This window comes from Hirundo rustica, chromosome 7 (assembly GCF_015227805.2).
Source record: "Hirundo rustica isolate bHirRus1 chromosome 7, bHirRus1.pri.v3, whole genome shotgun sequence".
NCBI lineage: Eukaryota > Metazoa > Chordata > Aves > Passeriformes > Hirundinidae > Hirundo > Hirundo rustica.
Window position 1 is genome coordinate 18,905,782 of NC_053456.1, and position 24,117 is coordinate 18,929,898.

General features: G+C 38.3%; 1 protein-coding gene across 8 annotated transcripts in view; it reads right to left on the reverse strand.

Annotated features, from left to right (window-relative positions):
* STK39 (serine/threonine kinase 39) overlaps positions 1–24,117 on the reverse strand; it is an 84,857-nt gene that overhangs the window by 44,937 nt on the left and 15,803 nt on the right. For 6 of the 8 annotated variants that reach the window (XM_040070255.2, XM_040070254.2, XM_040070256.2 and 3 more), the window contains 9 exons: positions 21,280–21,392; positions 16,245–16,353; positions 14,786–14,927; positions 12,554–12,609; positions 10,733–10,842; positions 10,546–10,647; positions 10,220–10,353; positions 6,889–6,937; positions 6,717–6,782 (listed from right to left, as the gene is read on the reverse strand). In XM_040070255.2, the coding sequence (XP_039926189.1) occupies positions 6,717–6,782; positions 6,889–6,937; positions 10,220–10,353; positions 10,546–10,647; positions 10,733–10,842; positions 12,554–12,609; positions 14,786–14,927; positions 16,245–16,353; positions 21,280–21,294 (783 nt within the window). In that variant the 5' untranslated portion in view covers positions 21,295–21,392. Of the gene's footprint in view, positions 1–6,716; positions 6,783–6,888; positions 6,938–10,219; positions 10,354–10,545; positions 10,648–10,732; positions 10,843–12,553; positions 12,610–14,785; positions 14,928–16,244; positions 16,354–20,116; positions 20,247–20,346; positions 20,468–21,279; positions 21,393–24,117 lie in introns of those variants that run through there. The other 2 variants (XM_058421399.1, XM_040070261.2) reach the window with 2 other exon arrangements.

Sequence of the window (24,117 nt, forward strand, 5' to 3'; positions counted from 1 at the left end):
AACCAGAGGTGAAAAGAAAGAAGACAAATACAGCCTCATGTAGAGCTTTCATTATTCAGTAGTAGAAAACTCATTATAAGGTGGGTTTCACTGTCAGCAATACAGGCAGAGTAAAGAATATTTAGGAAAACAGTCTATTACTGTAGAATTCAAAGAAAAAATTAGTATGACTTTCACTTACTTTCAAACTCAGAGGCTTGAAAGTAACATTTCAAGGTGAAATTCTGATTTCTACCCTTTTCTATTTTCTCCAAGGTTTCCAATTGCTTATGTACATTAGAGAAATTACTGTAATACGCATTCTGCATTACATACAGATTTTAAAGAGACCTGACTTTATTCAAGGTCTCTTTCGATAACATTAAGGTGGTCAAATTAAAACTTGAGTGTAGTGCTCAAAAAAAGACATGAAAATAATTAACAGAGATGTGGCATTTTTATAAAATCCAATTTTCTAAAACCCCCGGTGCTTCTATTTTAGTCAGACGTCAAGAAGCAGCGTGCATTCCAGCAGCCCACCGCGTTTAAACTCGCAGAGCGGGAGCGAGGCTCCCAGCCCGTGGCGGCACACAGCTCAGGCAGGATGGATGCCCCGGCCTCACGGCACTGGCTGTGGCTGCCCTCTGCTGCCAGGAAATCCCACACAGCCCCGCTGCCACGTACAGCCCTGACACTCCCTTTCTCTTTGCCCACTGCCTGACTTTACCTTGGGCTGCAGATGCACTGTTTGAGTAACTTTCTCGTGGAGCTGTTTTTCAGAGATAAACAGACACGAACCATTACTGTCCCAGCCCTTCTTTCTGCTCTGCTGGCCTTAATCTACTTGTTCTGGTTAAAACCTTGAAGTTTTCAGCTCCAGACATAATTTTAAGTCCTTGAGACAAGAGCACTTTTCAGCTAAATTAAGTCCCCTACAGTATCACTGGGTAACACCATCTCAAGGATGTCCTGTTTCACCTGTACTTCCCTTGCAGCTCTCCCCAGGAACTTCCAAAAACATCATGAGTATCAAGCACAAGTGCAGGGGTAAAAGAAGCGTCAAAACAAATGGTATGCAATTTTTTTGGTGCTGTACTTGTAAAAGCTTTACAGGGTCTAACCAAAAAAACACATTTATGCTTACGCTTTCTTCAGATTCTTGAGCATGGGCTGTTTCGGGTTTGAATTTCTCCTTTAACTATGAGGGCTAAATATTTAATTTCTCCATATAAAAGCAAAAATTCTCACGCACCTATTCCATCAGTCTTTAAGCAAATGGTAACAGGTGGGAATGCTGCTTCTGACCCACCTGGCTTTTGGACAATTCTCTTTATAATTCATCTGCCTGCATGACTTTCCTGACAAACTTCCCAAAAATATACAAAATTACAACTAATGCACACTTCCACATCCTCCCAGAACTCCTTGTTACCCTTATGAACAAAGGCACAAAAGGCTGTCTCTTCCAGAAAGGAAACCCCATGACTCTAAGGTGACCCAAGTTAGCCAGCTGTTGCTGCCTGCATTGACACAATATTGATTTGGCCAATAAACTGGGGAAATTATCAAATAAAAACTAATTCCACTGAGACATTTTCATTTAGGGAACCATTCCAAATCCAGGGGAAATGATCTGGTATTGGAGGTCACGTGAGTGAAATGTTTGAAGTTTGATGTCTCAGAAGGTCAACAGGTAAAACCAGCACCTTCCTGTACATTTTCAGCGACAGAAAACCAAATCCTTACAAAACAGGGCAATAAAATAGGATTATCTTCTGCTTATTTACAAGGCTTACTCCCTGATCAAAGACTATTACCAGCATCATACACACCCAGACTTCCTTTATCCTGTCTTGATTCTTTAATCCCAATAGCACTCTTAAGAGAATCCTCCTCCAGAGTTCTGCAAGTTTCAACAGCTTCGATAAACGCCAAATACTTAGAGCTATTGTTCTAATCCGAAAAGTTCTCATTACACACCAACCCCCTGGCAGGCCACGTTCAAGACATTTTGAACAAGTGAACAGGTCATGAACACAACATTAGCTAAGGAGCAGATCAATGCAATTACACAAGAGACAGGGACTCACTGCAAAAATGAATTCTGAAATGGAACCATGACGGCCCATGGACTGCAACACCCCTTCCAGTAGGGAACAGGGCTACTTTTCAACAATATGAATCTTGTATGAGCTTTTAAATGCTGCCATAATAAGAAATACAAGTTATTTTAGATATGCATATGGCTATTTGAAGTACAAAGGCACTCAACTAAGCCACTGTTTGTTTCAAAGCTCACTCACGCTGTAACAATTAGATCCGTTTGAGAAGGCACAGAATCCAACCTCACCAAACAACCATACAGATGGCAAAAGCACTCTATGAAAGAAAAGATGGACAAACTCATATGCTGCATGAAGTTCCTTGCATCTAATGGCACAACCACACGGTGGCAAAAAGACTAAGCAGTCTTCTTCCTTTATATGAAATGTTAAAACAAAGCTGGTGCAACTGCATGTGTCTGCTCCTTAAAACACTTTCCAATTCCGCTTCCCAGTAATGCAGACACTACTTTCTCATTATTTGAATTGCTGTCAGATTTACATCTTTTGGAAAAAGTGTTTTGATTAAATTTCCCTTCCAACAACTTCTTGAAAATAAAAAAAATTACCTGACATGGTGTGAGTGGCAATTTCTCCTTTTTGTTGTTTGTTTTCGGTTTGTTTTGGGGTTTGTTTTTTTTTTTTTCAACCATATAAACACAGTTGCACTATTTATTTTTTTTTAATTTGTAGCAGTGTTCTGGATAACCTGAACAATTAATCCTCTGCAATGGAGGGCCCTCCCTCATACAAAGCCATGCCAAACATATATTTATAGTTAAGCTACTGCCTTCCAGAAAAAGTGTTCCAGTACAGCACATGTCCCTTCACTTTATATGTCAGTATTATTTAAATAAGCCTTTCTTAAACTGTAAAGGAAAGTTAATATACAATTATATTAACAATCTGAGCTCAGATTCATGTTGCTTGCCCTCTGCTTTTCAACTCAGCTGGAGTCCAGCTGCACTAACACAGATCACTGGTGTAATGCATCTATCAGATTAAATCCATTACTGAAGCAAGGAAGGCCTGCACGTGTATATCTTGCTGAGGTGCAATCATGCTGTTATAGCTGTCCAAGAAATCTGGGATATAATGATATTTTTGTCATTAAATGCAGGAGATTGATGGTATCTTCCGTAATGAAACATGACCATTACCTTAAAATAGCTGTACTGAGGAGCTAGAATTCCAACCCATCCATAAGGGCATTTTTAGTGAAGTATAATAAAAACTGGTATCACTCACACTAATCATCTCTTCATGCTATCACAGGTTTTTCCCACTAACCTACAACTCTCAACTCTAAAAAAAGCTTCTATTAAGAGCACAATGCAATACGACTATTCCAAAAATAGAATTCAAGCCCAATTATTGCTCTTTTTTTTTTTTTTTTTGCTAGCAGCACTTCAGAGAGCAATAAAATGAAATGCAGATACATGTTTTTCCCTGTTGACTTTGTAGAAGTAGCAGTCATGCAGGAGACTTTAAAAATTAAAAAAAAAAAAATAGGATTATAAGACCATAAAATTGGCCCAGGCCCTTTGGCATACAGAGTACTTACAGTTATAATTAATTTTTTAGTGTGACAGGATTTGAAAACTGACTGTGGAACTCTAAAAGCTGTTTCAAATTTCAAATTGCTCTGTTCCAATACAACAATCCCAATCACAAATGAAACAGTGTTCAGTTCAAAATTAAAACTAACTCAAGCAGGTGTTAATAAAGAGCACATACAAACTCTCGGTGGGCTGTTTAATGCCAGCAGCGCACACAGCCCTCATCCAAGTAGGACAGGGCAGGCTGCTCTAGCCTCACACCATCTAACCAGGCAGAGGCACGGGGTGTCAGGGCTCCTACATTTATATCAATGACAAAAGCGTGGCTTCAGAGCGTGTCCCTGCTCACCCAGCCAAACGGAGCTTGGACCATTCCTCACAGCCTTTTCTCCAGCTCCTCTTGACGCCAGCAATGCTCGACAGGAGAGCAGTCTGTCAGTGAGACCCAGAACTGGCAGTAAGGTGTAACACTCATCCCTGTGGGTCCTGAGCAGCATCTATCTAACCAGGTCCTGCACAGGAAGAGGCAGGACATGGTCCTCCTGGCTAAGTGCTTCCAGCATTATCCTTAATTACTAGGCTAGGCCAAGGAAGAAGGACACGATTTAAAATTTAGCAGAATTAAAAGCAAATTAAACAATGGAACCAGGGAACATAACCACAAACAGACAGCTTACAACTCTAATGTTAAACAGTATTTTAAACACACAGTGAAGATGTTGCTCAATTATCAAATTGAGGTTTAAAGCAGGACGCATCTCTGTAGCACCAAATGTTTTCCTCACACACACAAGACCTGTGTACCTGCTTTCAGGATTTCACAAACTGACCCAAACACTTATTTAGAAAAAAAACAGATGCCAAGTATAAGCTATAAAGGCAGAAGCAAAACATGGGAACACGGTCAAGAGAGAAGAATTCAAAGTTAAAACTAAACTGAGGCTGGAGTTCTGGGCAACAAGGCAAAGCAATTATACATGTGGTAAATGGAAGAAAAATTAGATTACCGCAGGGCAGATCTGACATCTGTACTAGCAGTGGTGCTACAGATCATTAGTCATAGGCATTTTACACCAAGCGCCACAGAAGATAATTTAAGCAGTGGTGACACCGGCTCCATCCTATCTATTGCCCTAATGATATTAGTTTTTCAATTACAGGGGCTACTTCTTTCAAGAGCAATTTCTCAGACATTTTACATGTTGATGTTTAAGCAACCAAACCCAACTTACACAAGCTTTTTAAACAAAATCACCGTTTTATTATTAAAGTACATTTATATTTTATGGTATCTTAAAACAGCACCTACGTGCACAGTTCTAACAAGTGAATTAAACTTTAAATCCCCAATGAATTTTAATATTGTGTCCTTTTAAAATATAAATAATTTAGCATTTTCAGTAGCTAAAACCCTTTTTTTTTCCCATTTATGATGTAATTAAAGACATTAATTTGTCTGCACCACTGTATAGCTTTGATTTCTTAAGATTCACACCTCTTTCAAATTAGAAAGAATTGTCAAAAAGGCAATTCAGAAAATTATTTCTGGTGGTATACGGGAGGCTATCCTGCATTCCCTCTGCCATTCCAAGTGCTCTGTTATCTACAGAAATAGAAAGCACGTGTGCATGCACGCAGGAGTTCAGAGGCAGTCTCTAAAGCTGACCCGGGATGCAGCTGGGAGACGAAACCTCCGGAGGCAGAGGCTCTGTCAGGAGCCGGGCTGGTACCAGCACTGCTGAAATCACTCCTCCGCTCCCGAGGAGTAAACCGAAAACCAGAGGAGGGGTTTGCTCCAGCTGGATCACGGTTTATATGGGCATTGCTGCCATCACACGGCCAAACCCTGAACGCCTGCCTGAGCGAACCTCCTCAGCACAGCCCCCCTGCCACAAACCTCAGCAGCCCTTCCTACTCCAGCCTCTCAGAGCCCACCACCAACGAGGTCCCAAAATTGCTTCCATATGGGGAAGACTCTAAGGAACCTGAAGCACTCAGATGTTGCTGACTGTCTCTTCCAAGTGTGAGCCACCAGCGCGAATATTTCAGTGTTGTAGAATTCGCCAAACCAATACTCCCAAAGACAACGGAAAATCGTACAAGTGCCGGTCAGGATAGCTGCAGCCTAACTGATGGGCCAACAAGGCTGAAACAGCTCCTTTTCTGAAATGCCCTCCTCAAAATATCCCCCCAGCAAGCCTGCTTTTAGAAGCCTGGATTCAGCACACTACTGTCACCTGCAGAGGCTCAGCAGCCTCTGAGCAGGCACCTCATACTAAAGAAACACGGTGAGTTAGGTCAGAACAGAAATGGAAAAGAGAGTTCAATAATTTTTCACACACAATAAACAGGAGTCTACATATATTCCTGTTTCTTAGCTCTTATGAACAGCAGTTTGCTTCATATTTAAAGACTGTACAATATTTACCTGTTAGGAGTTACTATTTCTTTTATTCTGCTGCACATGACTTGGTAAGCTCATTTGTACAAGTGCACCACAGAAATACCTTTGTACCATCTGTACAAAGGCACCACAGAAATACCAGCATATGCCACAGCTGTGGGTTTAACTCTGTCACCCGTGGAATAAGGCTCCACTGGTCTGAAAAACTCAGCAGCACACTTGCGGAGTTTCAACCTGACCTTTTGGTAATAACATTTGAAATAATCCAAAGAACCAGGCAGCTGTCAATAAATACCATTTAAAGTATCTTCACCCTTTCCCTGGGTGATCAGTGAAGACATGAACTGTGAAGTTGATGAACCAATATGTTTGCAGGTCACCTTTTTCCCTCACAACTACTTCACCTGTAGCTTTCCAAGAGGAAGTGAGAAAAAAAATTGTATCAAGTATGAAAAATACCATGTATCATTTTGACAAGGACAGAAAGGAAGTAAAAATGCCTTAGGGCTTCCCAGAAAAGCAAGGCTGCAGAAAACATTCATTCAACATTCACTATATTTGAAGGACAACATTAAAAGTATGGCTCAGTCATTGAACTAAAAATGTAAGGCAACTGAGGAGTCCCTGCTTTATGCTCCATGCCAGTCAAGAAATATACGTGAATGCACTCACCTTTTTTGCTCTTTGTGCTATATTAGGTGTTCTAGTGAGAAGCTTTTCAATCAGGTATTCTCTATTCTGCAAAACCAACATTTGTTAAGTTAAAAATCAATACAAGGAAAGAAGAAATTTCACATAGATTTTAAGGCAGAGCAAAATTTACTCGTAGGGTTAAACGTTTTACCTTGGCTTTCTGGAAAAATTTGCATTTTAAAAGTTCTGCTGCTGTGGGCCTGAAAGATCAATAATAAATTAGAACAGAAAACAAAGACCCCTCTCAGTGAATACAGTACAAGACGTTAGTTAAATGGTACGTCTCTAATACTTTTGAATTAGTACTGTATGAATGGGGAATGAATGACAATAGCTACTGAATTAATTCACACAATCTCACTTACCACACATGAAAAAAAATTAAGCCTCTCTATGGCAAAAATACCGAAAAAGAGAGAAAAAAATCCAGCTTAAGCTGCAAATTTCCCCCTTTTTTGTTCAACACAAATGCATTTAAAAAAAAAAAAAAAAAAAAAAAAAAAAAAAAAAAAAAAAAGACAAACAAACAAACCAACAACAAAAAAAAAGGCAGGTATTGCTTTCTTCCCCAAATGACTGTACAAATACAACTAAAACTTTGCTCCACAGCAATAAAAGCATAATTACATTTTCCATACAGCAGTATCAGTACCTCCTATTGGCATTCTTTTACCTCCTTGATGTCAGCAGATAATTCTCAAGAAACTAAACTGACACTATTAACATGATGCATAAACCAAAGAGAGTCATTGGGAGCATCTTCCAATCAAACAGATAAAGACAAATCAAAACAACAGTTTTAAGGTAAAAACTGACACACTTCATTTTTACTTGCAGTTCTATTTAAATCTATTTCAGCATTTCCAAGAGATAGCCACAATCTCACGGCTACCAAAGTGATTCCAACAGCAGGTTTTGTCTCCCTAGCTTCAGGGATCCAAAAAGCTACTTATCTAGCCAAAGCCACTAGTACCACTCTGGAGAGAAAGCAGAGCATCTCTTGGCATGAGACAAAATCCTCCATCATTTCCTTAGGAGCCCATACCACCATCCGGGATTAATTTTGACACAGCTCAATTTAGGAAAGTCAAAATCTTCAAGACTCATAATTTCTAAATAAACAGAAGCAACATCTGCTCTAGTTTTCCATTTGAATTCCAGCAGGAGATTGAATATAGAACAAACCAGGTAAAACAGTGAAAAAGCTTCCGTTTGGAAAATCTCACCCTCAAAAAAAACCCCAAAAATCTGACCTAGTTAATTTCTTTGAGGACAGATCTGTAAAGTAAGTGAGCAAAAGAGGAGTAGTAAATAGTCTGTATATATCAGTTCACAACTGCAAGGAATAATGAAACAACTCTTGACATTAACAAAATAATTAAATTTAGATACAGACAGTAGGTTCCACAGAGCATGTATTTTTCTTCACCTCCAAAGCACCAAGCTCTACAATAAAGGAGCTCTGATTAGTGGTCCTGTGGAGACCACCAGACTCAGTAGTACTTCATACAAGTATCTTAGATGAGCAAAAAGGAAGGGAAATCTATTTAAAAGAAAAATCATCTTCTGTGCCAAAGTTTTAAAGTTCTCAAAGCACAGTACCATCACATCTCATAACTGCACTACGCACACTTAAAAGCTACATTTTAGTAAAGTTTTATGCAAACTACTGTTCTCCATTCCTCTACAATTAATTATGCCAGACACTTTGGAACTGCTCTGGACAGGCTTTCTGGCCCTGTTTTTCCACACAAGCTGCAGCAATGAATGGCAGCTGAGGATTGTGAGCAGCATCCTTGGCACTGGGGAGAGAGAGAAACACCCACAGAGATCCCTGAAAGAAAAACATCATAGTCTGAGACAACAGCAGTGCAATGCCAGTCCTAGAATTTGCCACAAAGCGCAAGGACTTCTCCAACAACTGACATGAGGGCTACTGGAGGGATCTCCAGGCAAAATTACATCCTGGATTGTAAGAAATATGAAAAATAGTGATGACCTCCCAGTATAAAAATAATTGCTCTATGTCTGTTTTTATCTGAACATCTATTTGCTGGTCTAATTGTTCCATTCAAGGCAACCCTGAGTATGAAGGTAATACATGTGTTTTAATAAATGTATAAATTTAAATAAGTATCTTAAACACCAAGGTTTCAACACCAATGTCTTTACTACACATCGTGTGACTCAGCATTGTGTATTCAAGGAGAAAAGGAAAACTCATTTTATGTACTCCTCATCACTTCATACCACTTTAATCTTGCCCTGAGAATTGCTAGATACTGGAAACTAAAAGACACTTGATTATCAAGAACTTGATTATTCATTATTATTATTATTCCTATCTGTAAGCAGCCAAACTGCAGCACTAAGCTTAAAGCATCAGAACTTGCTACTAAGACCAACAAGGGTAAGGGGTTTGGGAATCTGAAAGCAGCACACAAATGATCCTTGAGTGAAACAAAATTTTTCAAGTATTTCAAGAATAAAGAGGTGGCCACAGTCTTTTTTCTTAATTATACTTGTTCTCTAGTATTCCTGCTGTCACCTTTACAATTTCAACTACAACCATATCCCAGACTTAGGCTAACATTACATCAGGAAGTACACACTATAAAAGACTCATACAATCAGGATTGCTCTCTCAGAACAATCTTTCCCCAAAAATAGTAGTTCTGAAGCTCTAGAAAACAGTGATATACTAAATACCTTAGGAAATAACGTTAATTAGAATGTGCTTCCTACATTTCTTCAGCAAAAAAAGCCTGCAAAAATGGGTCTCTATATTCATAAAAATGAATATATAAACTAATCATTCAGGGAACTTGGGACCTCAACAATAGTTTTGGAATAGATGTTTAATAGTTTCATCACCCTGGCTATTTAAAAAAACCTAGCAAGAAAGAATAAACAGCAAAGACACCATGACATGCATTTCCCTACCTAAACATGAGGAAAATTCAACGAACTTGGAGCCCCTAACTTTACAGTAAAAATATATATATATATATATCTTAGTAATTTTCTCTGGAAATATTCCAGTTAAAAACAACACTAAGTTTATGTCACAAAATGAGAAAAATCAGAATAAAAATATTTATTTTTAATTTCTTTTAAAGGCAAAGAGAATGATGTATTTGGTTACCAACTATTCTGCTGCTCAATCTGAACAATCTTGTTGGACTTGTGCACAGTATCAAGATTTATATCTTGCTTCAGATGAGAAATTAAGATGTAGAGCAAGGACTTTTGTTTAATCAGTGTTTAATTCAATACTGTGTTTAACTATAAATATATTAGGTTAACAACAGAAAAAGTAAACTTTAGGAACAGTAAAGAGGCGACTTCTCCCCAGATGGAGGTGAGAGAAGGCTGCTATTTACGAAATTCAATCCATACGCTTAAAAATTACATCACTGTAACTTAAAGCAGTCTACGTATTTTCAAAAATAATTCTATTTTACATGGCAATAGTGACCTACCTTTTGGAAGGATCTTTTTGAAGGCATAATGAGATTAGTTTTCTAAAGGATTTGCCGTACTTCTTCATCATCTCCTTGTCCTCTACACCTGTCTCTAAAGTCGGAGGGTCATTTTGAAGCGTTAGCATTAACACCTAAAATAAACCCAAAAATAAGATGTCATCAGCAAAGCCAATTTGAAATGTAGAAATTAAAAGAGAAAAAATACTTCACAGAATACATCTATTTAGGTACCCTGAGTTGCTATGGAAAATGAAGTAGTACTAATTATCTAGCAGCATTAATAATACAGCTAACAGCATTAACAATTACAAAGTGATTGTTACTTTCATAGGTGGGTATTTGTGATAAGGTGCTGCTCCTGTTGCTAACTCAATGGCTGTTATCCCAAAACTCCACATATCGGCCTTGAAGTCATAACCTCGCACCTGAAACAGAACCAGAAGGGAAAAGTCTCAAGTTCCAAAATTAAAAGACAAAATACTTTAAATTTTTGATTAGCATTAGAAATACCTGCTCCATGACTTCAGGGGCCATCCAACAGGGAGTACCAACAAATGTTTTCCTTACTTTGTTACGAGTAACATCACCTCCAGTAGCTAAAAATGCACTAACACCAAAATCTGGGAAAGAGGAGAAAAGTTGAAATCTGTTAAACTACCAATAACAAAGCAAAAGTTTTAAGTTTTAGAAAGAAAGTCAGTTCCCAAATGTATGCTTATAGAAACTTTCCACTGCAGAGCTGAACTTTGTTCCACAACACACTGTTCATGAAATGCTATGGAATAGAAATTACAGCTTTATCAGGGAAATCCACACTAAAACATCCTCAAGTTTAACCTGGCAGAATGCGTCTTCCTGAATAAAGTTGCAAAGGGCTCCAGTATATCCGTCACTTAAGGCTTTCAAATATGCACTTTGTGCCAAGGTTTGCATCTGCTACTGTTCAAAGACAAGGAGCTGCTTCTGCATAGCCACTAAATATGAATGTGATTTGAACAAGAGAGAATACTATATGTAATTTCAATTCTTATGGGAATTTGACAAGCCAAAGACAATCAAAAAATTTATCATTAATAATAATTTATCATAATAGTAGACCAGGACATGAATAGCCTTCTCCAAATTCTAAAATAGAGGAAGAAGAAGAAACAAAAACAAACAAACAAAAACCACCAAGGCTCAGTGTTCTGTTAACCTGTTGTGAGTGACAGCTGCATGAGAGAGGTAGGTGTGTAAGTGGAAGAAAGAGCAGGTTCTCAATGTATACAGAAATACTGTCAATTTTGAATGCAGCTATATGAAGAGTATTTCCAACTGTACTATTTATAATCCAGTTATACTGAAATGGAGTAAGTTCACTGCAGACTTCCATACATTCCCCATTGCTTTCCCATGGTTACCTCATTTTAAGGTTGAAAAAAAACCACCTCTAGGAATTACAGAAAAATGTAGTTTTGCCATTATTTGACACTGGCATATTAAAGCTGTTAAAATACATGTTTACACAATACCTTGAAAGCATCATTTATATAAAAAATTACAACTTCTATCCACAGCCATTTCTATTACCAAGGGCTCTCAGTGTTCAGTCACCCACTATGGACCGTGGCAGGCTGGGCAGTGTGCTGGGGGAAGGGGCAGGTATCACCACTTCTTCCTGTTGTTTTCCAGATAACCTGATACCAGCCTGAGAGATGGGATAAGAGCCTTGCTCTTATGAGACCAAATAATTTAATTCTTACAGGCCACAGCTCGAGAAGCACATCAATGCACTCAGAGGACGTTTAAGATGCAAAACTGTATCCAACAGACACCACTGCCAGACAAATGGCAGATACGCCAGAAATAACTCTCAGTGAGATGCATCTCATGCATCTCAGTGACTAGTAAACTTAAAGTCCTTATGAAGGACAGCACACACAGACTGTTGGATCCCCAAGAACTATTGCAATTACATGCAGGAAAAAATGAAAATAACAGAAATACCAGTTTCTACAATTTGCAAGCTGTTTAAGGTGGATGGGTGAAACAAAAAGAAACATTAAGAGGACATTAGAAAACTTCCTTATATATTTGATATATATATGTGTGTATATATGTGTGTGTATCAAATATATAAGGAATATATTTATTGGACACAGAGAAATATTGAATAATTTCTGATTCAAGCATCATCAATCAAGAATCCTGAAACTGGGTAACTTGTGGCTACAGCACCCCAAAAGGAATAGTTAAAAGCCAACAGAAAAACTTTTCCCCTTGATATCAGTTGCCCTTGATCCAGCTGCAATTACCTTTTTCTTCTATCCATTACTTTACCACCACCATTACCTGCTATTTGTACAGAGCCATCCTCACCCAGAAGAATGTTGCCAGCCTTCAAATCTCTAGAATGTACAAACAGGGGTTAGCATGAAAATACATGCTGCATATTTTATGCAAACAAATAAATATTGCATACCAAATAGTTTCACAAGATAGTACTTTCAAATCTAAACCAGAAAAAGGAAGCTGATGTGTAAAATGTAACTGAATAACATTAAATCAGAGTGCAGAACTCAAACAAGTTTTTCACATATAAAATGACCAGAATCCAACTCAAGCATAAATGAGCAGAATTCAGAGATAGATTTTAAGAAGATAGATATTTAGGTTCAAAGTCTGCTTTACCACCTTTTATAAATACAGTCTCACAAACTGAAAGTTTTCAGAGCTGTAAACCAAGAATTAATGCTTTTTCACATCCAACTGCACCACTAATGAAAAAGAAAAGTTGGAAACAAATTCTCCTCTTCGATCTCTTCAGAGAAGAGACACATCTTCAAAAGAGGTAAATGTCCTGTATATTTCTATCCAATTAAGCTATTAAAGCTCAGGAATAGCAGAAATATCTTGCTACAAGGTACAGTGGTGAAAAATTACTCGGCATTGAACATGTTAAAAATTTAGTATGTGCTTAAGAGTTAATAATATCAATTTAACACACTATTTACAGGTAACATTCAGAAGAAGACTTTGTTGTTGTTTTGGTTTGGTTTCTTCTTTATTTTTTTCTAATAGAAACAGGCACCCCATTATTAATGCACAGTTTAAAACGGTCATACAGAATCTATCATAACAATTACAACTTGAGAAAATTACCCTTTTCGAGTTTTATTGAATTTATATTATTACTGAAAGGTAATATAGCCTGTTTCCTCATATATATATATAAACATATTAAAAATAATGCGTTGAAACAACAGAACAAGATCCCTGAGTAATTTTGCAAACATCTCCTTCTAACAAATGCCACCTGACAACGTACTCCCTAAACTATACCACAGCATCCACCTATAATGTACGTGGGAAATTGAAGGCACAGTGTTTCAACTTCAACAGGACTTCTGCACAGTTTAAAAAAGGAGAAATCTCAGATGCATTATGTAGATCTCTCTTCTTATCTTAATGTGCTTTAAGAATAGACAAGGGGAATTCACAAATCCAACCACAGAGTCCTGATATCCTTAAAAGTTCATGAATGTGCCCTTTACAACAATATCAGCTTAAGAGAATATTGTGAATTAAGGTCTGAGGCAGATCTTTGGCATTCAAAAAATCTTCTGACAGACCAGAAGTCAAGATAACTATTCTTTATTTCTCCGTTTATCTCAATTTTCTCCTCAAAAGGAGGAAATAGCTCTTGATTTACATCAGTGACAGTTCATTTATAAGATGAGACATAAGATGTACACATGAACGATTACTGTGCCACATCAGTACCACCTCCATTCTCAGATTCCTGTCTGCAGCAAACCTGGTTCTTGGGAAAAAGATTCCCTTATCATAGGCTAGTGCTCGAAACAGAGAACCTACTGCAGACACCTTCCTTAAAAGAAAAATTCACCTCAATAAAACTAATAGACACTCCCAATAAACACTCCCAACAATCGAAGAGTGGGAACAAGCTCTGGGTTCCTACAGCAGATATGTACACACTGTCCCAGGGGACCTGCACAATTTACATGGAGGAAGTCAGCACAGAGAGAACATACAGAACACACCAATCATTAGATGCATATACACTAAGATGCAGTTCCACAGGACCAATCCCAGCTTCACATGTGGTCATAAAAGAAGGTCTGCAGAGTTGTAATAGATATTTACTGATTACCAAGAAAAAAATCATTTTGCATTTTTACAGGAGTCCCAGCACCCAAGATTACAGGTGAACCGTGCAACACAATAACCAAGTCACAAAGCATATTGCATAAACTAGAGTCAGAATAGGTATCTGGAGCACCAGCAGGCACAGGACTACAGACCACAGTTCTGGCGTGCTTATCACAGCTCAAGCCTATCCAAAATAGAAGAGAGAGACAGGATAAAGGCCCAGGCAAATACTAAATATCAGTGACAAACTGCAACCAAGATTACAGCATCTGCCCGAGCACTATCACTTGATAATTACTGATCACATTTATGGAAGTGAAAGAGGCAATATGACTTGCTTAGCCAAGCCACTGCAGCTGAACAAACTACAGTCAATTTTGAAAATGCTTTTCACGATGGATATGTTCCTACCTGTGAATCTGCCCGTTCCTGTGTAGATAGTCTAAGCCCTCCAGAACTTCTTTAAGAATTGTTGCTATAATGGGTTCTTCAAGCACACCATTTTTGTGCTCTCCTCTGTTGACAATATACTTTATTATATCAAGCATTGAACCTGCATTACAGATCCAGGAGAGGAAAAAAGCATATACAAAGCATTATCATATCACATTCTTTAGAAAGCTGTATTTCTTCATTTTTTTCTATGCTACTGCAATTTAAATTTTTGCATTTATGTGTAAATTCTTCAGGTAACTAGCTCTTAGAATAAAGCACAACACTAACCCATCCAAACAAGATACAGAGCACTGCTTTTTGTCAAAAATACCATAACACTTAATGATCCATTAGAAAAATCTCCTAACAGCTTCCAAAGCAACCACAAATTAAAAATTCAGGAGTACCCTGTATTTAAATAGATATGTACTGCAAAGGTCTTGGTTTATTATCCTGTTCAGATTATAGTTCATGCGTTCATGATGTAAACATGCAGCTGCAAGATTGGAAGGAGACAAATGCGAACAAATGATAACATTCCCAGTGACACATAGCTTGACACTGAACTTCAGTTATTATACGCTTCAAGGCATTTAATGGAAACATTTTGGTTTTCTCCAAGCACTATTCGACAGCTCACAGTAAATTCCTGTCATGAATCACTGGTTTCTCTCATGCTCTATGCTTGCTTTTGCTTGAACTGATCAATTCAACCAAATGTGACTCAACAAGTGTTATGAGCATTTCCCATCCTTGCTTTCATGCATCATGGTGAAGTAGCCTGCTGCCATCAAGACTCATCTTGAACAACATCATGTAACAACCAGGACCATCACATCCTATTCTAGGGCTTCTGTTTTCTAAACTACAAGCCCCCTTTTTCCTCTTCCAGAACTAAATAAGAATTTTATACCAGTAACTATCATCATAAAAAAAAATGCAAAGAGTGTTTGGTTAGCTTAAGCGATGAAAAAGATGCAATATGTGTAATACTTTGCCTAGGACAAATCATGCTTGAATAAGAAGTGACTAATACTCATTATGAAATCAGAAGTATATGCATTTTTATAAAAAATACAGAGGATTCTAGAGAAACTCCATAAAAGATCACACTGACAGAATTGACTTAATTCTAATCAGTTTCTCCTACACAGCCTTAATAGAGAACTTTGATAAATTGGTTCAGAATGGAAATGAAATTCTGTTTATATAACTACTGTATTTCAGTAATTCTTAGCCTGTCCTATGAATACAGACATACAAACTTCGTAAGCTTGCTTATTCCTCCTTAACATGCCTACATCTCAAGGTTCATCCTATGTAGTGTCTACCCCTTTCTTATTAGTTGGTTTAGATCAATGAACTCAAAGGTGGTACATTAGGAAAAAAATCCTACAACTGTCTTGCAGCTAAACAAGTAAAACCAGTAACTTACCCCCACTTAATAGCTTCATAACCAGCCAAAGTTCATCCTTCACCACAAAAGATGTGTAATAGGTCACCACATTAGGGTGATTGCACTGACTCATTGCTTGAATTTCTTTCTGTAAGAAATACAAAGCCCAACACAACAGAGCCAGCTATCAGTTTTGTTAATATAAAGTTTCAGTTTTGTTAATATAAAGTTTAATTTCTGAAGTGAAATACTGTAACAGAACTAAAGTATGTACAGAGAATGCATCAAGGCATTAAAACATTTCAATTTACCTAAAGATATGCATGCAAGAAAAAACATTATTGCTAAGAACATAAGGGAAGTCTGGCCACGAGATACAGGCACAGCAACATCACTTTTCTTCTGAGAACAGCAAAGAAATTACTCAAATTCACGAGTAAGCAATGAAGAATGAATAGTCTCCAAGAGTTGAAGGTGTGGGTACAGGCTGGACAACAAAATGCAAGGAAAGTTCCAAATCTACTACATTTTCTGTTCAAAAGGGATAAGAAAAGTAGAATGGGAACAGGTAGGAAAGGAGGAAGGAAGCCATCGAACAAAGAACACAGCACCACTGGCTCAGCTGCTGTGGGATGGATGGGTAGACACCAGAGCCACACAATCCAACAGAAATGGAGAAGAAGCAATACTACAGGCCAAAAGTCATAGGAAACAATTGACTAGAGGAACACACAGTCACCAACAGATGCACAACGTGGCACCACCAAGTAACAGCATCTATGACACGCCACAGCTGTACAAATTAAGAATGACTGTCTTTTATCTCTTAATTCAAGCAGAGTTCTTTTTCTATTCACTCTTTCACATAATTGTTCTGTAACACCTTTCCAGCCACTCTCATTCCTCTGCCAATCCTTTACATAGGAGCATGAGGCCTCTTTTGTACCAGAGGGTTTGGCCTCGCACTCATTTAACATGGCACAGCCCTACTTCTCCCTCTCTATCCCCAGCCACAGAGCCCAAATCCAAAGCTGGTGCTAGAAGACCTGCTCCTGGGAGGGTGAGCCAGTCTGGAAGCCAATCCAGCTAACAAAACTCTTCCTCCTCTTCTCCCTCCCTGAAAAGCAATCACTTTGAGGTGGGCTGTGCTTCTCTCTGACTCAACAGCACTTGTGCAAGTTCGGCACTACATAGGTCCCACTTAGGTTGATTAAAGCTGCCACAGATGCCATTTCACACTTCATTTAAGCAATTGTTTGAAAGAGGTTTTTTTATTGCAATGCACTCAAAAACACAGCTGGTTTCTAATAAAAAGTTAATAATGTGTATTAAAGACTGGGATTTAATACCATGGTGCTTGTAGGTGACTATTAAATGAACCCAGAGATTCTTTTTTTTTTTGATCACATTTCACCTTGTTCTGTTGTCCAATGTCCTCCCCCTTAGACAACTTCTGAACTCTGAACCACAGAAGGAAGAACACCTGGATAATGAATCAATGAGCCTGAATAATAAGAGCAATTTGCAAGATAGCTCCCTGTCACCCCCCAGAAGACAGTAGGTGGAAGACAGAAGACAGACATGTGGAGCACATTTCTCCCTCCCAGAAGACATGTCATCTTAAACACAAGTCAAATTACTGCCTCAGGTTCTTAATTCAGCTTCCCATTCCAAACCTTAACTGTAATTCTCCCACTCCTGGCTACTATTTAATTTCTTACACTGTTTTATTGTTTTCCTATACCGGTAATGTAACAGTGACTCAAAAAGCTCAGCTGACACCACCGGGCAAAAATGCACCTCATTTATTTTTCTCAGACATTAATAATGCAGAAATGTAACTAATTGACTGAGATAAGCTTCACTATCGTTAACTGAAAAGTGCTTTGAATATTTTACCTCCCTGCATCAACTCATGGGCAACAATTGAGCTAGCACAGTAACCATTGCCAAAGGCACCTTGTGTCTCAGATTTCATGACTTTTTTTTTCAAAGAGACTTTGCAAACAAAAATAAACAAACAGAAAGAGCCTCATCAGAGATAAGGGATGAAATTTTAGTCAGGAAAGAATCAATTTCAGACTTGCAGTTCAAGAAAACTCCTATCACAAACTGAATAGTAAGCCTCCACAGACTTCATCTATTTGGCTGTGACCCACGGTATGCACAGGTGAGAGAGAAAAGCATTCACTTAAAATACACTGACAAGGAAACAGCTTGCAGCAGAACGTTCTTCACATCTATGTAACCTTAGACGTTCAACAGCAGCAAAGAAGTAACAGCAACTTAAATCTCTCCCTCATCCCTCTTCTCCCTGCCTTGCACTAGCACAGGCATTTCTGTGCTGCACCAGGTAATACGCCCAGGTTAAAAGCTAACCTCTTCCAGCCGGGCTCCTCCTGATCCAGTTTCACTGAGCAGCTGCATAAGAATGTCTTTCGGCCTAAGGGCAGGTGGGTGACCCAGTTAATGAGCAACTGCGAGCCAGCTGCTCCCTGTGCCCGGCTGCAGCCCGGGCCGGGCGCAGCTCGCCCCCGCTGACCGGCAGGTGCCAGCGCCCCGCGGGCGCGTCCCACGGGCAGCGGCTCCTCCAGGGACCCTGCCTCGGGCACAAACGCAAACAGCCTGGAAAACCTGCTCCGTTAAATGACCATTCTACAGAACATCCTGCAGCTCACATAGGTTTTGATGGTTTTAAAAAAAATGGAGGTAAAGGAACGGTGAAGATACCCCGTCAGGACAGTACTAAAGACGGGAGTTTTTCCTTGGCTTAGGGGTTAAGTTACATTTCAATTACGATAGTGAGAACGCAGGACATTGCAGGAAACAGAGTATCAAATTTCAGGAGTTTGGCAGTTTGTGTAACCTCAGTAATATTTAAACTCCCTCCCACACTGCCTTTCTCTTTGAATTGACACTGGCCCAAATCCTAAGTCTGCTTACATGGGCACCAGGCTTGCTGCATTTCCACTTCTCTGAAGGCCACACAGCTGAGAATTTGTGCAGGGTGCCTGTGCACAGCATTCATAAGCACGCTGCACCAGCATTTTAAGAAACATCGTGTTCAGAGAGAAGACAGTTTTAGAACATCCCTGTGCCAATAAAAACTGTTTCATCAGAAAAATAAGTGATTAAAAACTGATTAGACTCAAAATTTTTAGACTCGAATTCTGCCAAAAACTCAAGAGCATTCTAAGTACTATCAACTGAAATGAAAATGTTAGTACAGTCGTAACAAGAGTTTTGAAGGTCAATTATGCCTTTTTCCAGAAAAAGTCTCTATTTCTCAAACAAAATTTACAAGTTTCTCTAATAGAACTGAGTCGTAAGTATACTGAATCTCACCAAAAAAATGTTAATTTTGTATGTGTACACATGCACATATGTGTGCGCGCTTCTTTAACTCTCCTAACCAAGAACCAGGAAAACCAGAATTCATGTTCAGATCAAAACAGATTAACAAATAAAAGAAACAAAAAATCTGAGCACAGAAAAGCAGAAATTGACTTACGTTATAAAATAAAAAAGATGGTATTGACATTTGTCTTTGTACCAAAGGAAAGCAATATAGGACCAAAAATTCAAGACCTACTGCCTCATTTGACAGACAGTGGAGACATGCCAACAGTCAAGACACTCAAGCGTTTGGCAAGGTAACTTTTTACCAGCTCATAACTAACTGCAACAGTTTCTCCAGACCACAAGAATTTTTCTTGCAGATTTCTGGCAGTTTTGTCTGGTTTTGCTTGTCTGCTTGTAACATTTAAATTCTTCATTCCCATTATTAGTTCAAATGCTAATCAAAAAGATCCAATTCTGACTATTTTATCTTACAATTATTAGTATTAATCTTTTCACAGAAATGTTCTTTGGGGACCGTAGCTGTTAATACATCATGCACAGCATCTCACCTTGGGCTTAAAGACAGTTCAGAATTTATCTTTTGAGTTTTCAGTTGACAGAATTCTCACTACCTCAGAAGTAACTTCCACTACCACAATCCTCGTAAAAAGCACAACAATGTCGCATACAAGCTGTCACATAAACTGAAGGCGAATGCCATCAATCACCAGGGGAAGAGCATTTTGGGTCCTCCACTGCAAAAAATCCATTTTATCTGAAGAAACTGGATGGACCATACCCTCTGTATCAAATTCAAGATATCTTTTGCACTGGCAATTCCCTGCTGAGGAGATCATTTCCTTCAGAGGCAGGAATTTCTGCATTAGAAAAAGCCCACAGTCTCTAGGCTGTAGTATAACCTGTGGAACAGAAGAGAGTGTTCTCACTTTTAGAATGGTCTTGTGTCCTTCAAATCTTGTTATGCTGCCTATATATAAACACACATTAGTCTTATAAGTGTCTGTCTAGGAGTATTAGAAAGCAATAGGTTTTGGGTTTCAATAGCTCTTTGTGACTTTGTCTGGATTGCCATAACCAGTGCAGAGGAAAAAACTCTTGCAGTTCCTTTACAAATGGCTTCTTACAGGCCCCTTTATTCTCTGATCAGCAGCCCAAACAAAAAATATTCTTCAAACATTCCTGTTATGACCTATCTGATAAATGTGCATTACTAGTTTTAACAAGAGTTTTCTTGTGTAGATGGCAGTGTAGCCGTTCCTCCTTTTCTCCTTAAAAGTTACCATTACGAAATGATCCAACATGTTTTGATGCTTTAGATATTTTAAGGAGACCTACTAAATTTTTTCTTCATATTTTTAATCAGTGTTTAACCAAAGGAAAATGTATCTTTCCTCAGAATTAAAAGAAAAAAAGATAGACAACCAGACAGTAAACTCTTAAAAACTAAGCTTCCAGAAAACAAGAGTTTAGGGTCTTCCCACAGTTATCCCAAGTTGATCACCCCGAGATTCAAGTTTGCATAACTTATTTTTGTGACATGAGAAAATATACATTAAAAATTATATCTTTAGGGAATAGTGTAAGTCTTTCAGATTATTTTCAAATCCTTCTCTCACATCCTGCATAAAATTCTACCATCACTCTTGGACCAAGCAAAAAGCAAACTCAAAACAGAAGTCTCCATGTAACATATTGTCCTTTATTTACTTACAAGTAATTCATCCATACTGGTTTGGCATTTTTCTAAGTTGATCCTCTTTATTGCTACACGTTCTTGCCTGGGCTTGCAGAGTGCTGCTTGGACAACTGCTGTAGCACCGCTACCTGGAAAAGGGCAGAAAAGGAACAGTCTTAAGATGAGTTAAACCAGTGACTAGCATGAGAAGCCTGAACTGACAAAGAACTTCAAATCTGCTGTTTCTCCTGTTTCAGTGCTTTTCCCACGTGCATACCTTTCCACTAGCAAGACACCTTTCACACTCCTCAGATGGAAGAGAAAAACCTGAAAGTTTCTTTCCCATAAGCCATAAAAAATTCCGAAGTCAACAACTTAAAATGATGTGCTCATTTATCAAGACATAACCACCACCTCAATGCATTTCATAGTTAGGGAATCATTACACTTCTCTCTTTGGATACATCTGTTTTAATCAAGAACGTGATTAAACCTCCATGGTTGATACATGGATATCATAATAATATACAATAATAATGGGTATTGTGCTTTATCAAATGTTATTTCTCTCTGTTCTTTTAGGTCAGTCTCTGTTTAACCAGGTTTTTTTGCTCCCTGATCCAATGAAATGAAAAAAAATCAGTAAACTGTACATGCCAAATCGTCTACAGTTCCACCAGTGCTCCTGCTCATCCATCATGACTGGAGTAACATACTCCAGTATGCTGGATCCTTAAGAAGCATGCTGATCCTTGGGAAGAGCACAGGAGGCACAAGCATTGCACCATCAGTGAGAAGCTGCAGGTTACTGAATGGCCCAGCAGAGAAAGTCACTCATGCTTACTTGGCATGCAAACCACATATAGGCACAGAACTATGCTGACACAAAGCCCAGGGGAATTGAACAGATGTGGGGGGAAAGGAATAGAATAACTTTCTGTAACCATGCTTTATTTGTGAACCACAGGAGTAAAAGGTATTGATGCTTCTTTTATCAGGCACCCACCGCCATTGCCCCAGCCAGTATTGCCTCACTAGAAATTATTGCAAGTAATATTCAGAAGAAGTTTTGCTCAAGGTGCACGTCTAGCTGCCACATCAAATGTAGCAATGTGTGATTCCTCAAATAATTACATTGTCTTCATCCATACAGAAATCTAAAAGCTCCCAACAAGCTTCTACCTGTAATTCTAAATATTTCAATATAAATTACGGATTTCTGGTAAGTCATTTGAGCAACATGTTATATCAGCCTCCTAATAAACTATGTTCTATTTATTTGGCATGTCCTAGATGAATACAAAATGTGAACAAAAAGCCTTTTGTTGTCAAGCTCTACAAACGTGGATTCAGTTCCCAGCCGACTTAAGAACAATTGAGAGCTTTTCCCTCTGCACATCTGAAAACAACACCAACAATACCTCATGACTAAAAGTTATTGTACATGTTTTAATTGCTACTTGCTTTGCTATTTTCATGTATTGTTGGTTCACATGATATTTTCACTCAAATCACAAAGCTTTTTAACTGTGTATGAATTTTGTGTCAAAATTCTGAGTTCATCTTTAAAAAAAAAAAAACCTCAACAGGACTAACTAGTCATGTTTCTGCAGGATGTGGTCACAGACAAATATTGACATGTCCTGTTCTGTCTGCTTACAGAACAAAGCCTTTAAAAATCCCAATAATGTAGGTAATAAAACAATTAAGAGATTTTAAAAATTAAGTAAGACATCCCAAGGAAGAAACCACCAAGTCAGAACAATTCAGCTAAGCTAAGTCTCATCTACACAACTTTAATGAATTTGTGATTCAGTGGACATCAAGACACAGATCCTCTCATTACTTTGACAACACAAATGTACATTGAAACAGGAGAAAGAGTATTTTTAGCTATTAAGTATAAAGGGAAAAAACCCAAGATTTTCCTTATGTATCTTTTTCATCTATGCCAGTAGTTTTATCTACTTGTAGAAAACAACCAAGATCTTTGCTTTTAAAATAGATTTGTATACAAAGGCCTCAAAAAGACAAACAGAATAAGCACACAGAATTTATTCACCCAGTGCCAGGATAGTATCTCGACTACTTCCTCAAGTTAAATAACAGCAAGTAACACTTCAAAATATTTTGGAACATTAAACTAGCAAAAAAAAAGTCTATTTTTCTGTGTTTTCTTCTCAGACAGAGATGACTTGCAATTGGATGTTCTTTACCACATTACTAAGATGTGCTGACAATGCAAAAAGCTTTTTAGATTTAGAGTAAAGCCCATATACCCAGTTTCTTCTTTCTCCTGCTTTTCTAATTCTCTACACTATTAGAGTAGTAGTGTACTACACTACATGTCAATACGCTAGTTTGAGAGTACAGTCAGTTTGTGCAGTCTTTATTCTCGGTTAGACATACGTACATATAAAAGGTGTTTGAAAAAGCAATTTCACATACTGAAGTAGAGCCAGATACTGAGTACCTGTATGCCTCCTTCATCTTCAATATGTTCTCTCCTTCTCTGGCTCACAAGGAATAACCAGGGATAGGGATAAGGAAAACCTGCAGCTTTCATATCTGGTCAGAAGACTCCTTTTGTCTCATCTACTAAACAAGTAAAAGCGTGAAGTGTTCCAGAGGAGCAGCTATTAGAGACCAGACTACCCAGATAAGCATTTCAGTTGAGAGGTGACAGACAACAGAAGTAATGCACTACCATACAGTGAAACTGAATTGCCACAGCCAACCATTTAGCATAACAAATTAGGAGCATAGGAAATGACTGTGTGGAATAGATAGTCAACCATTCCTTGTCAGAAGGTAGAGCTTCTTCAGATACATTGAGCCTTGTGAGTCTTCCAAAACCCTCAAAGCAGAGAATAA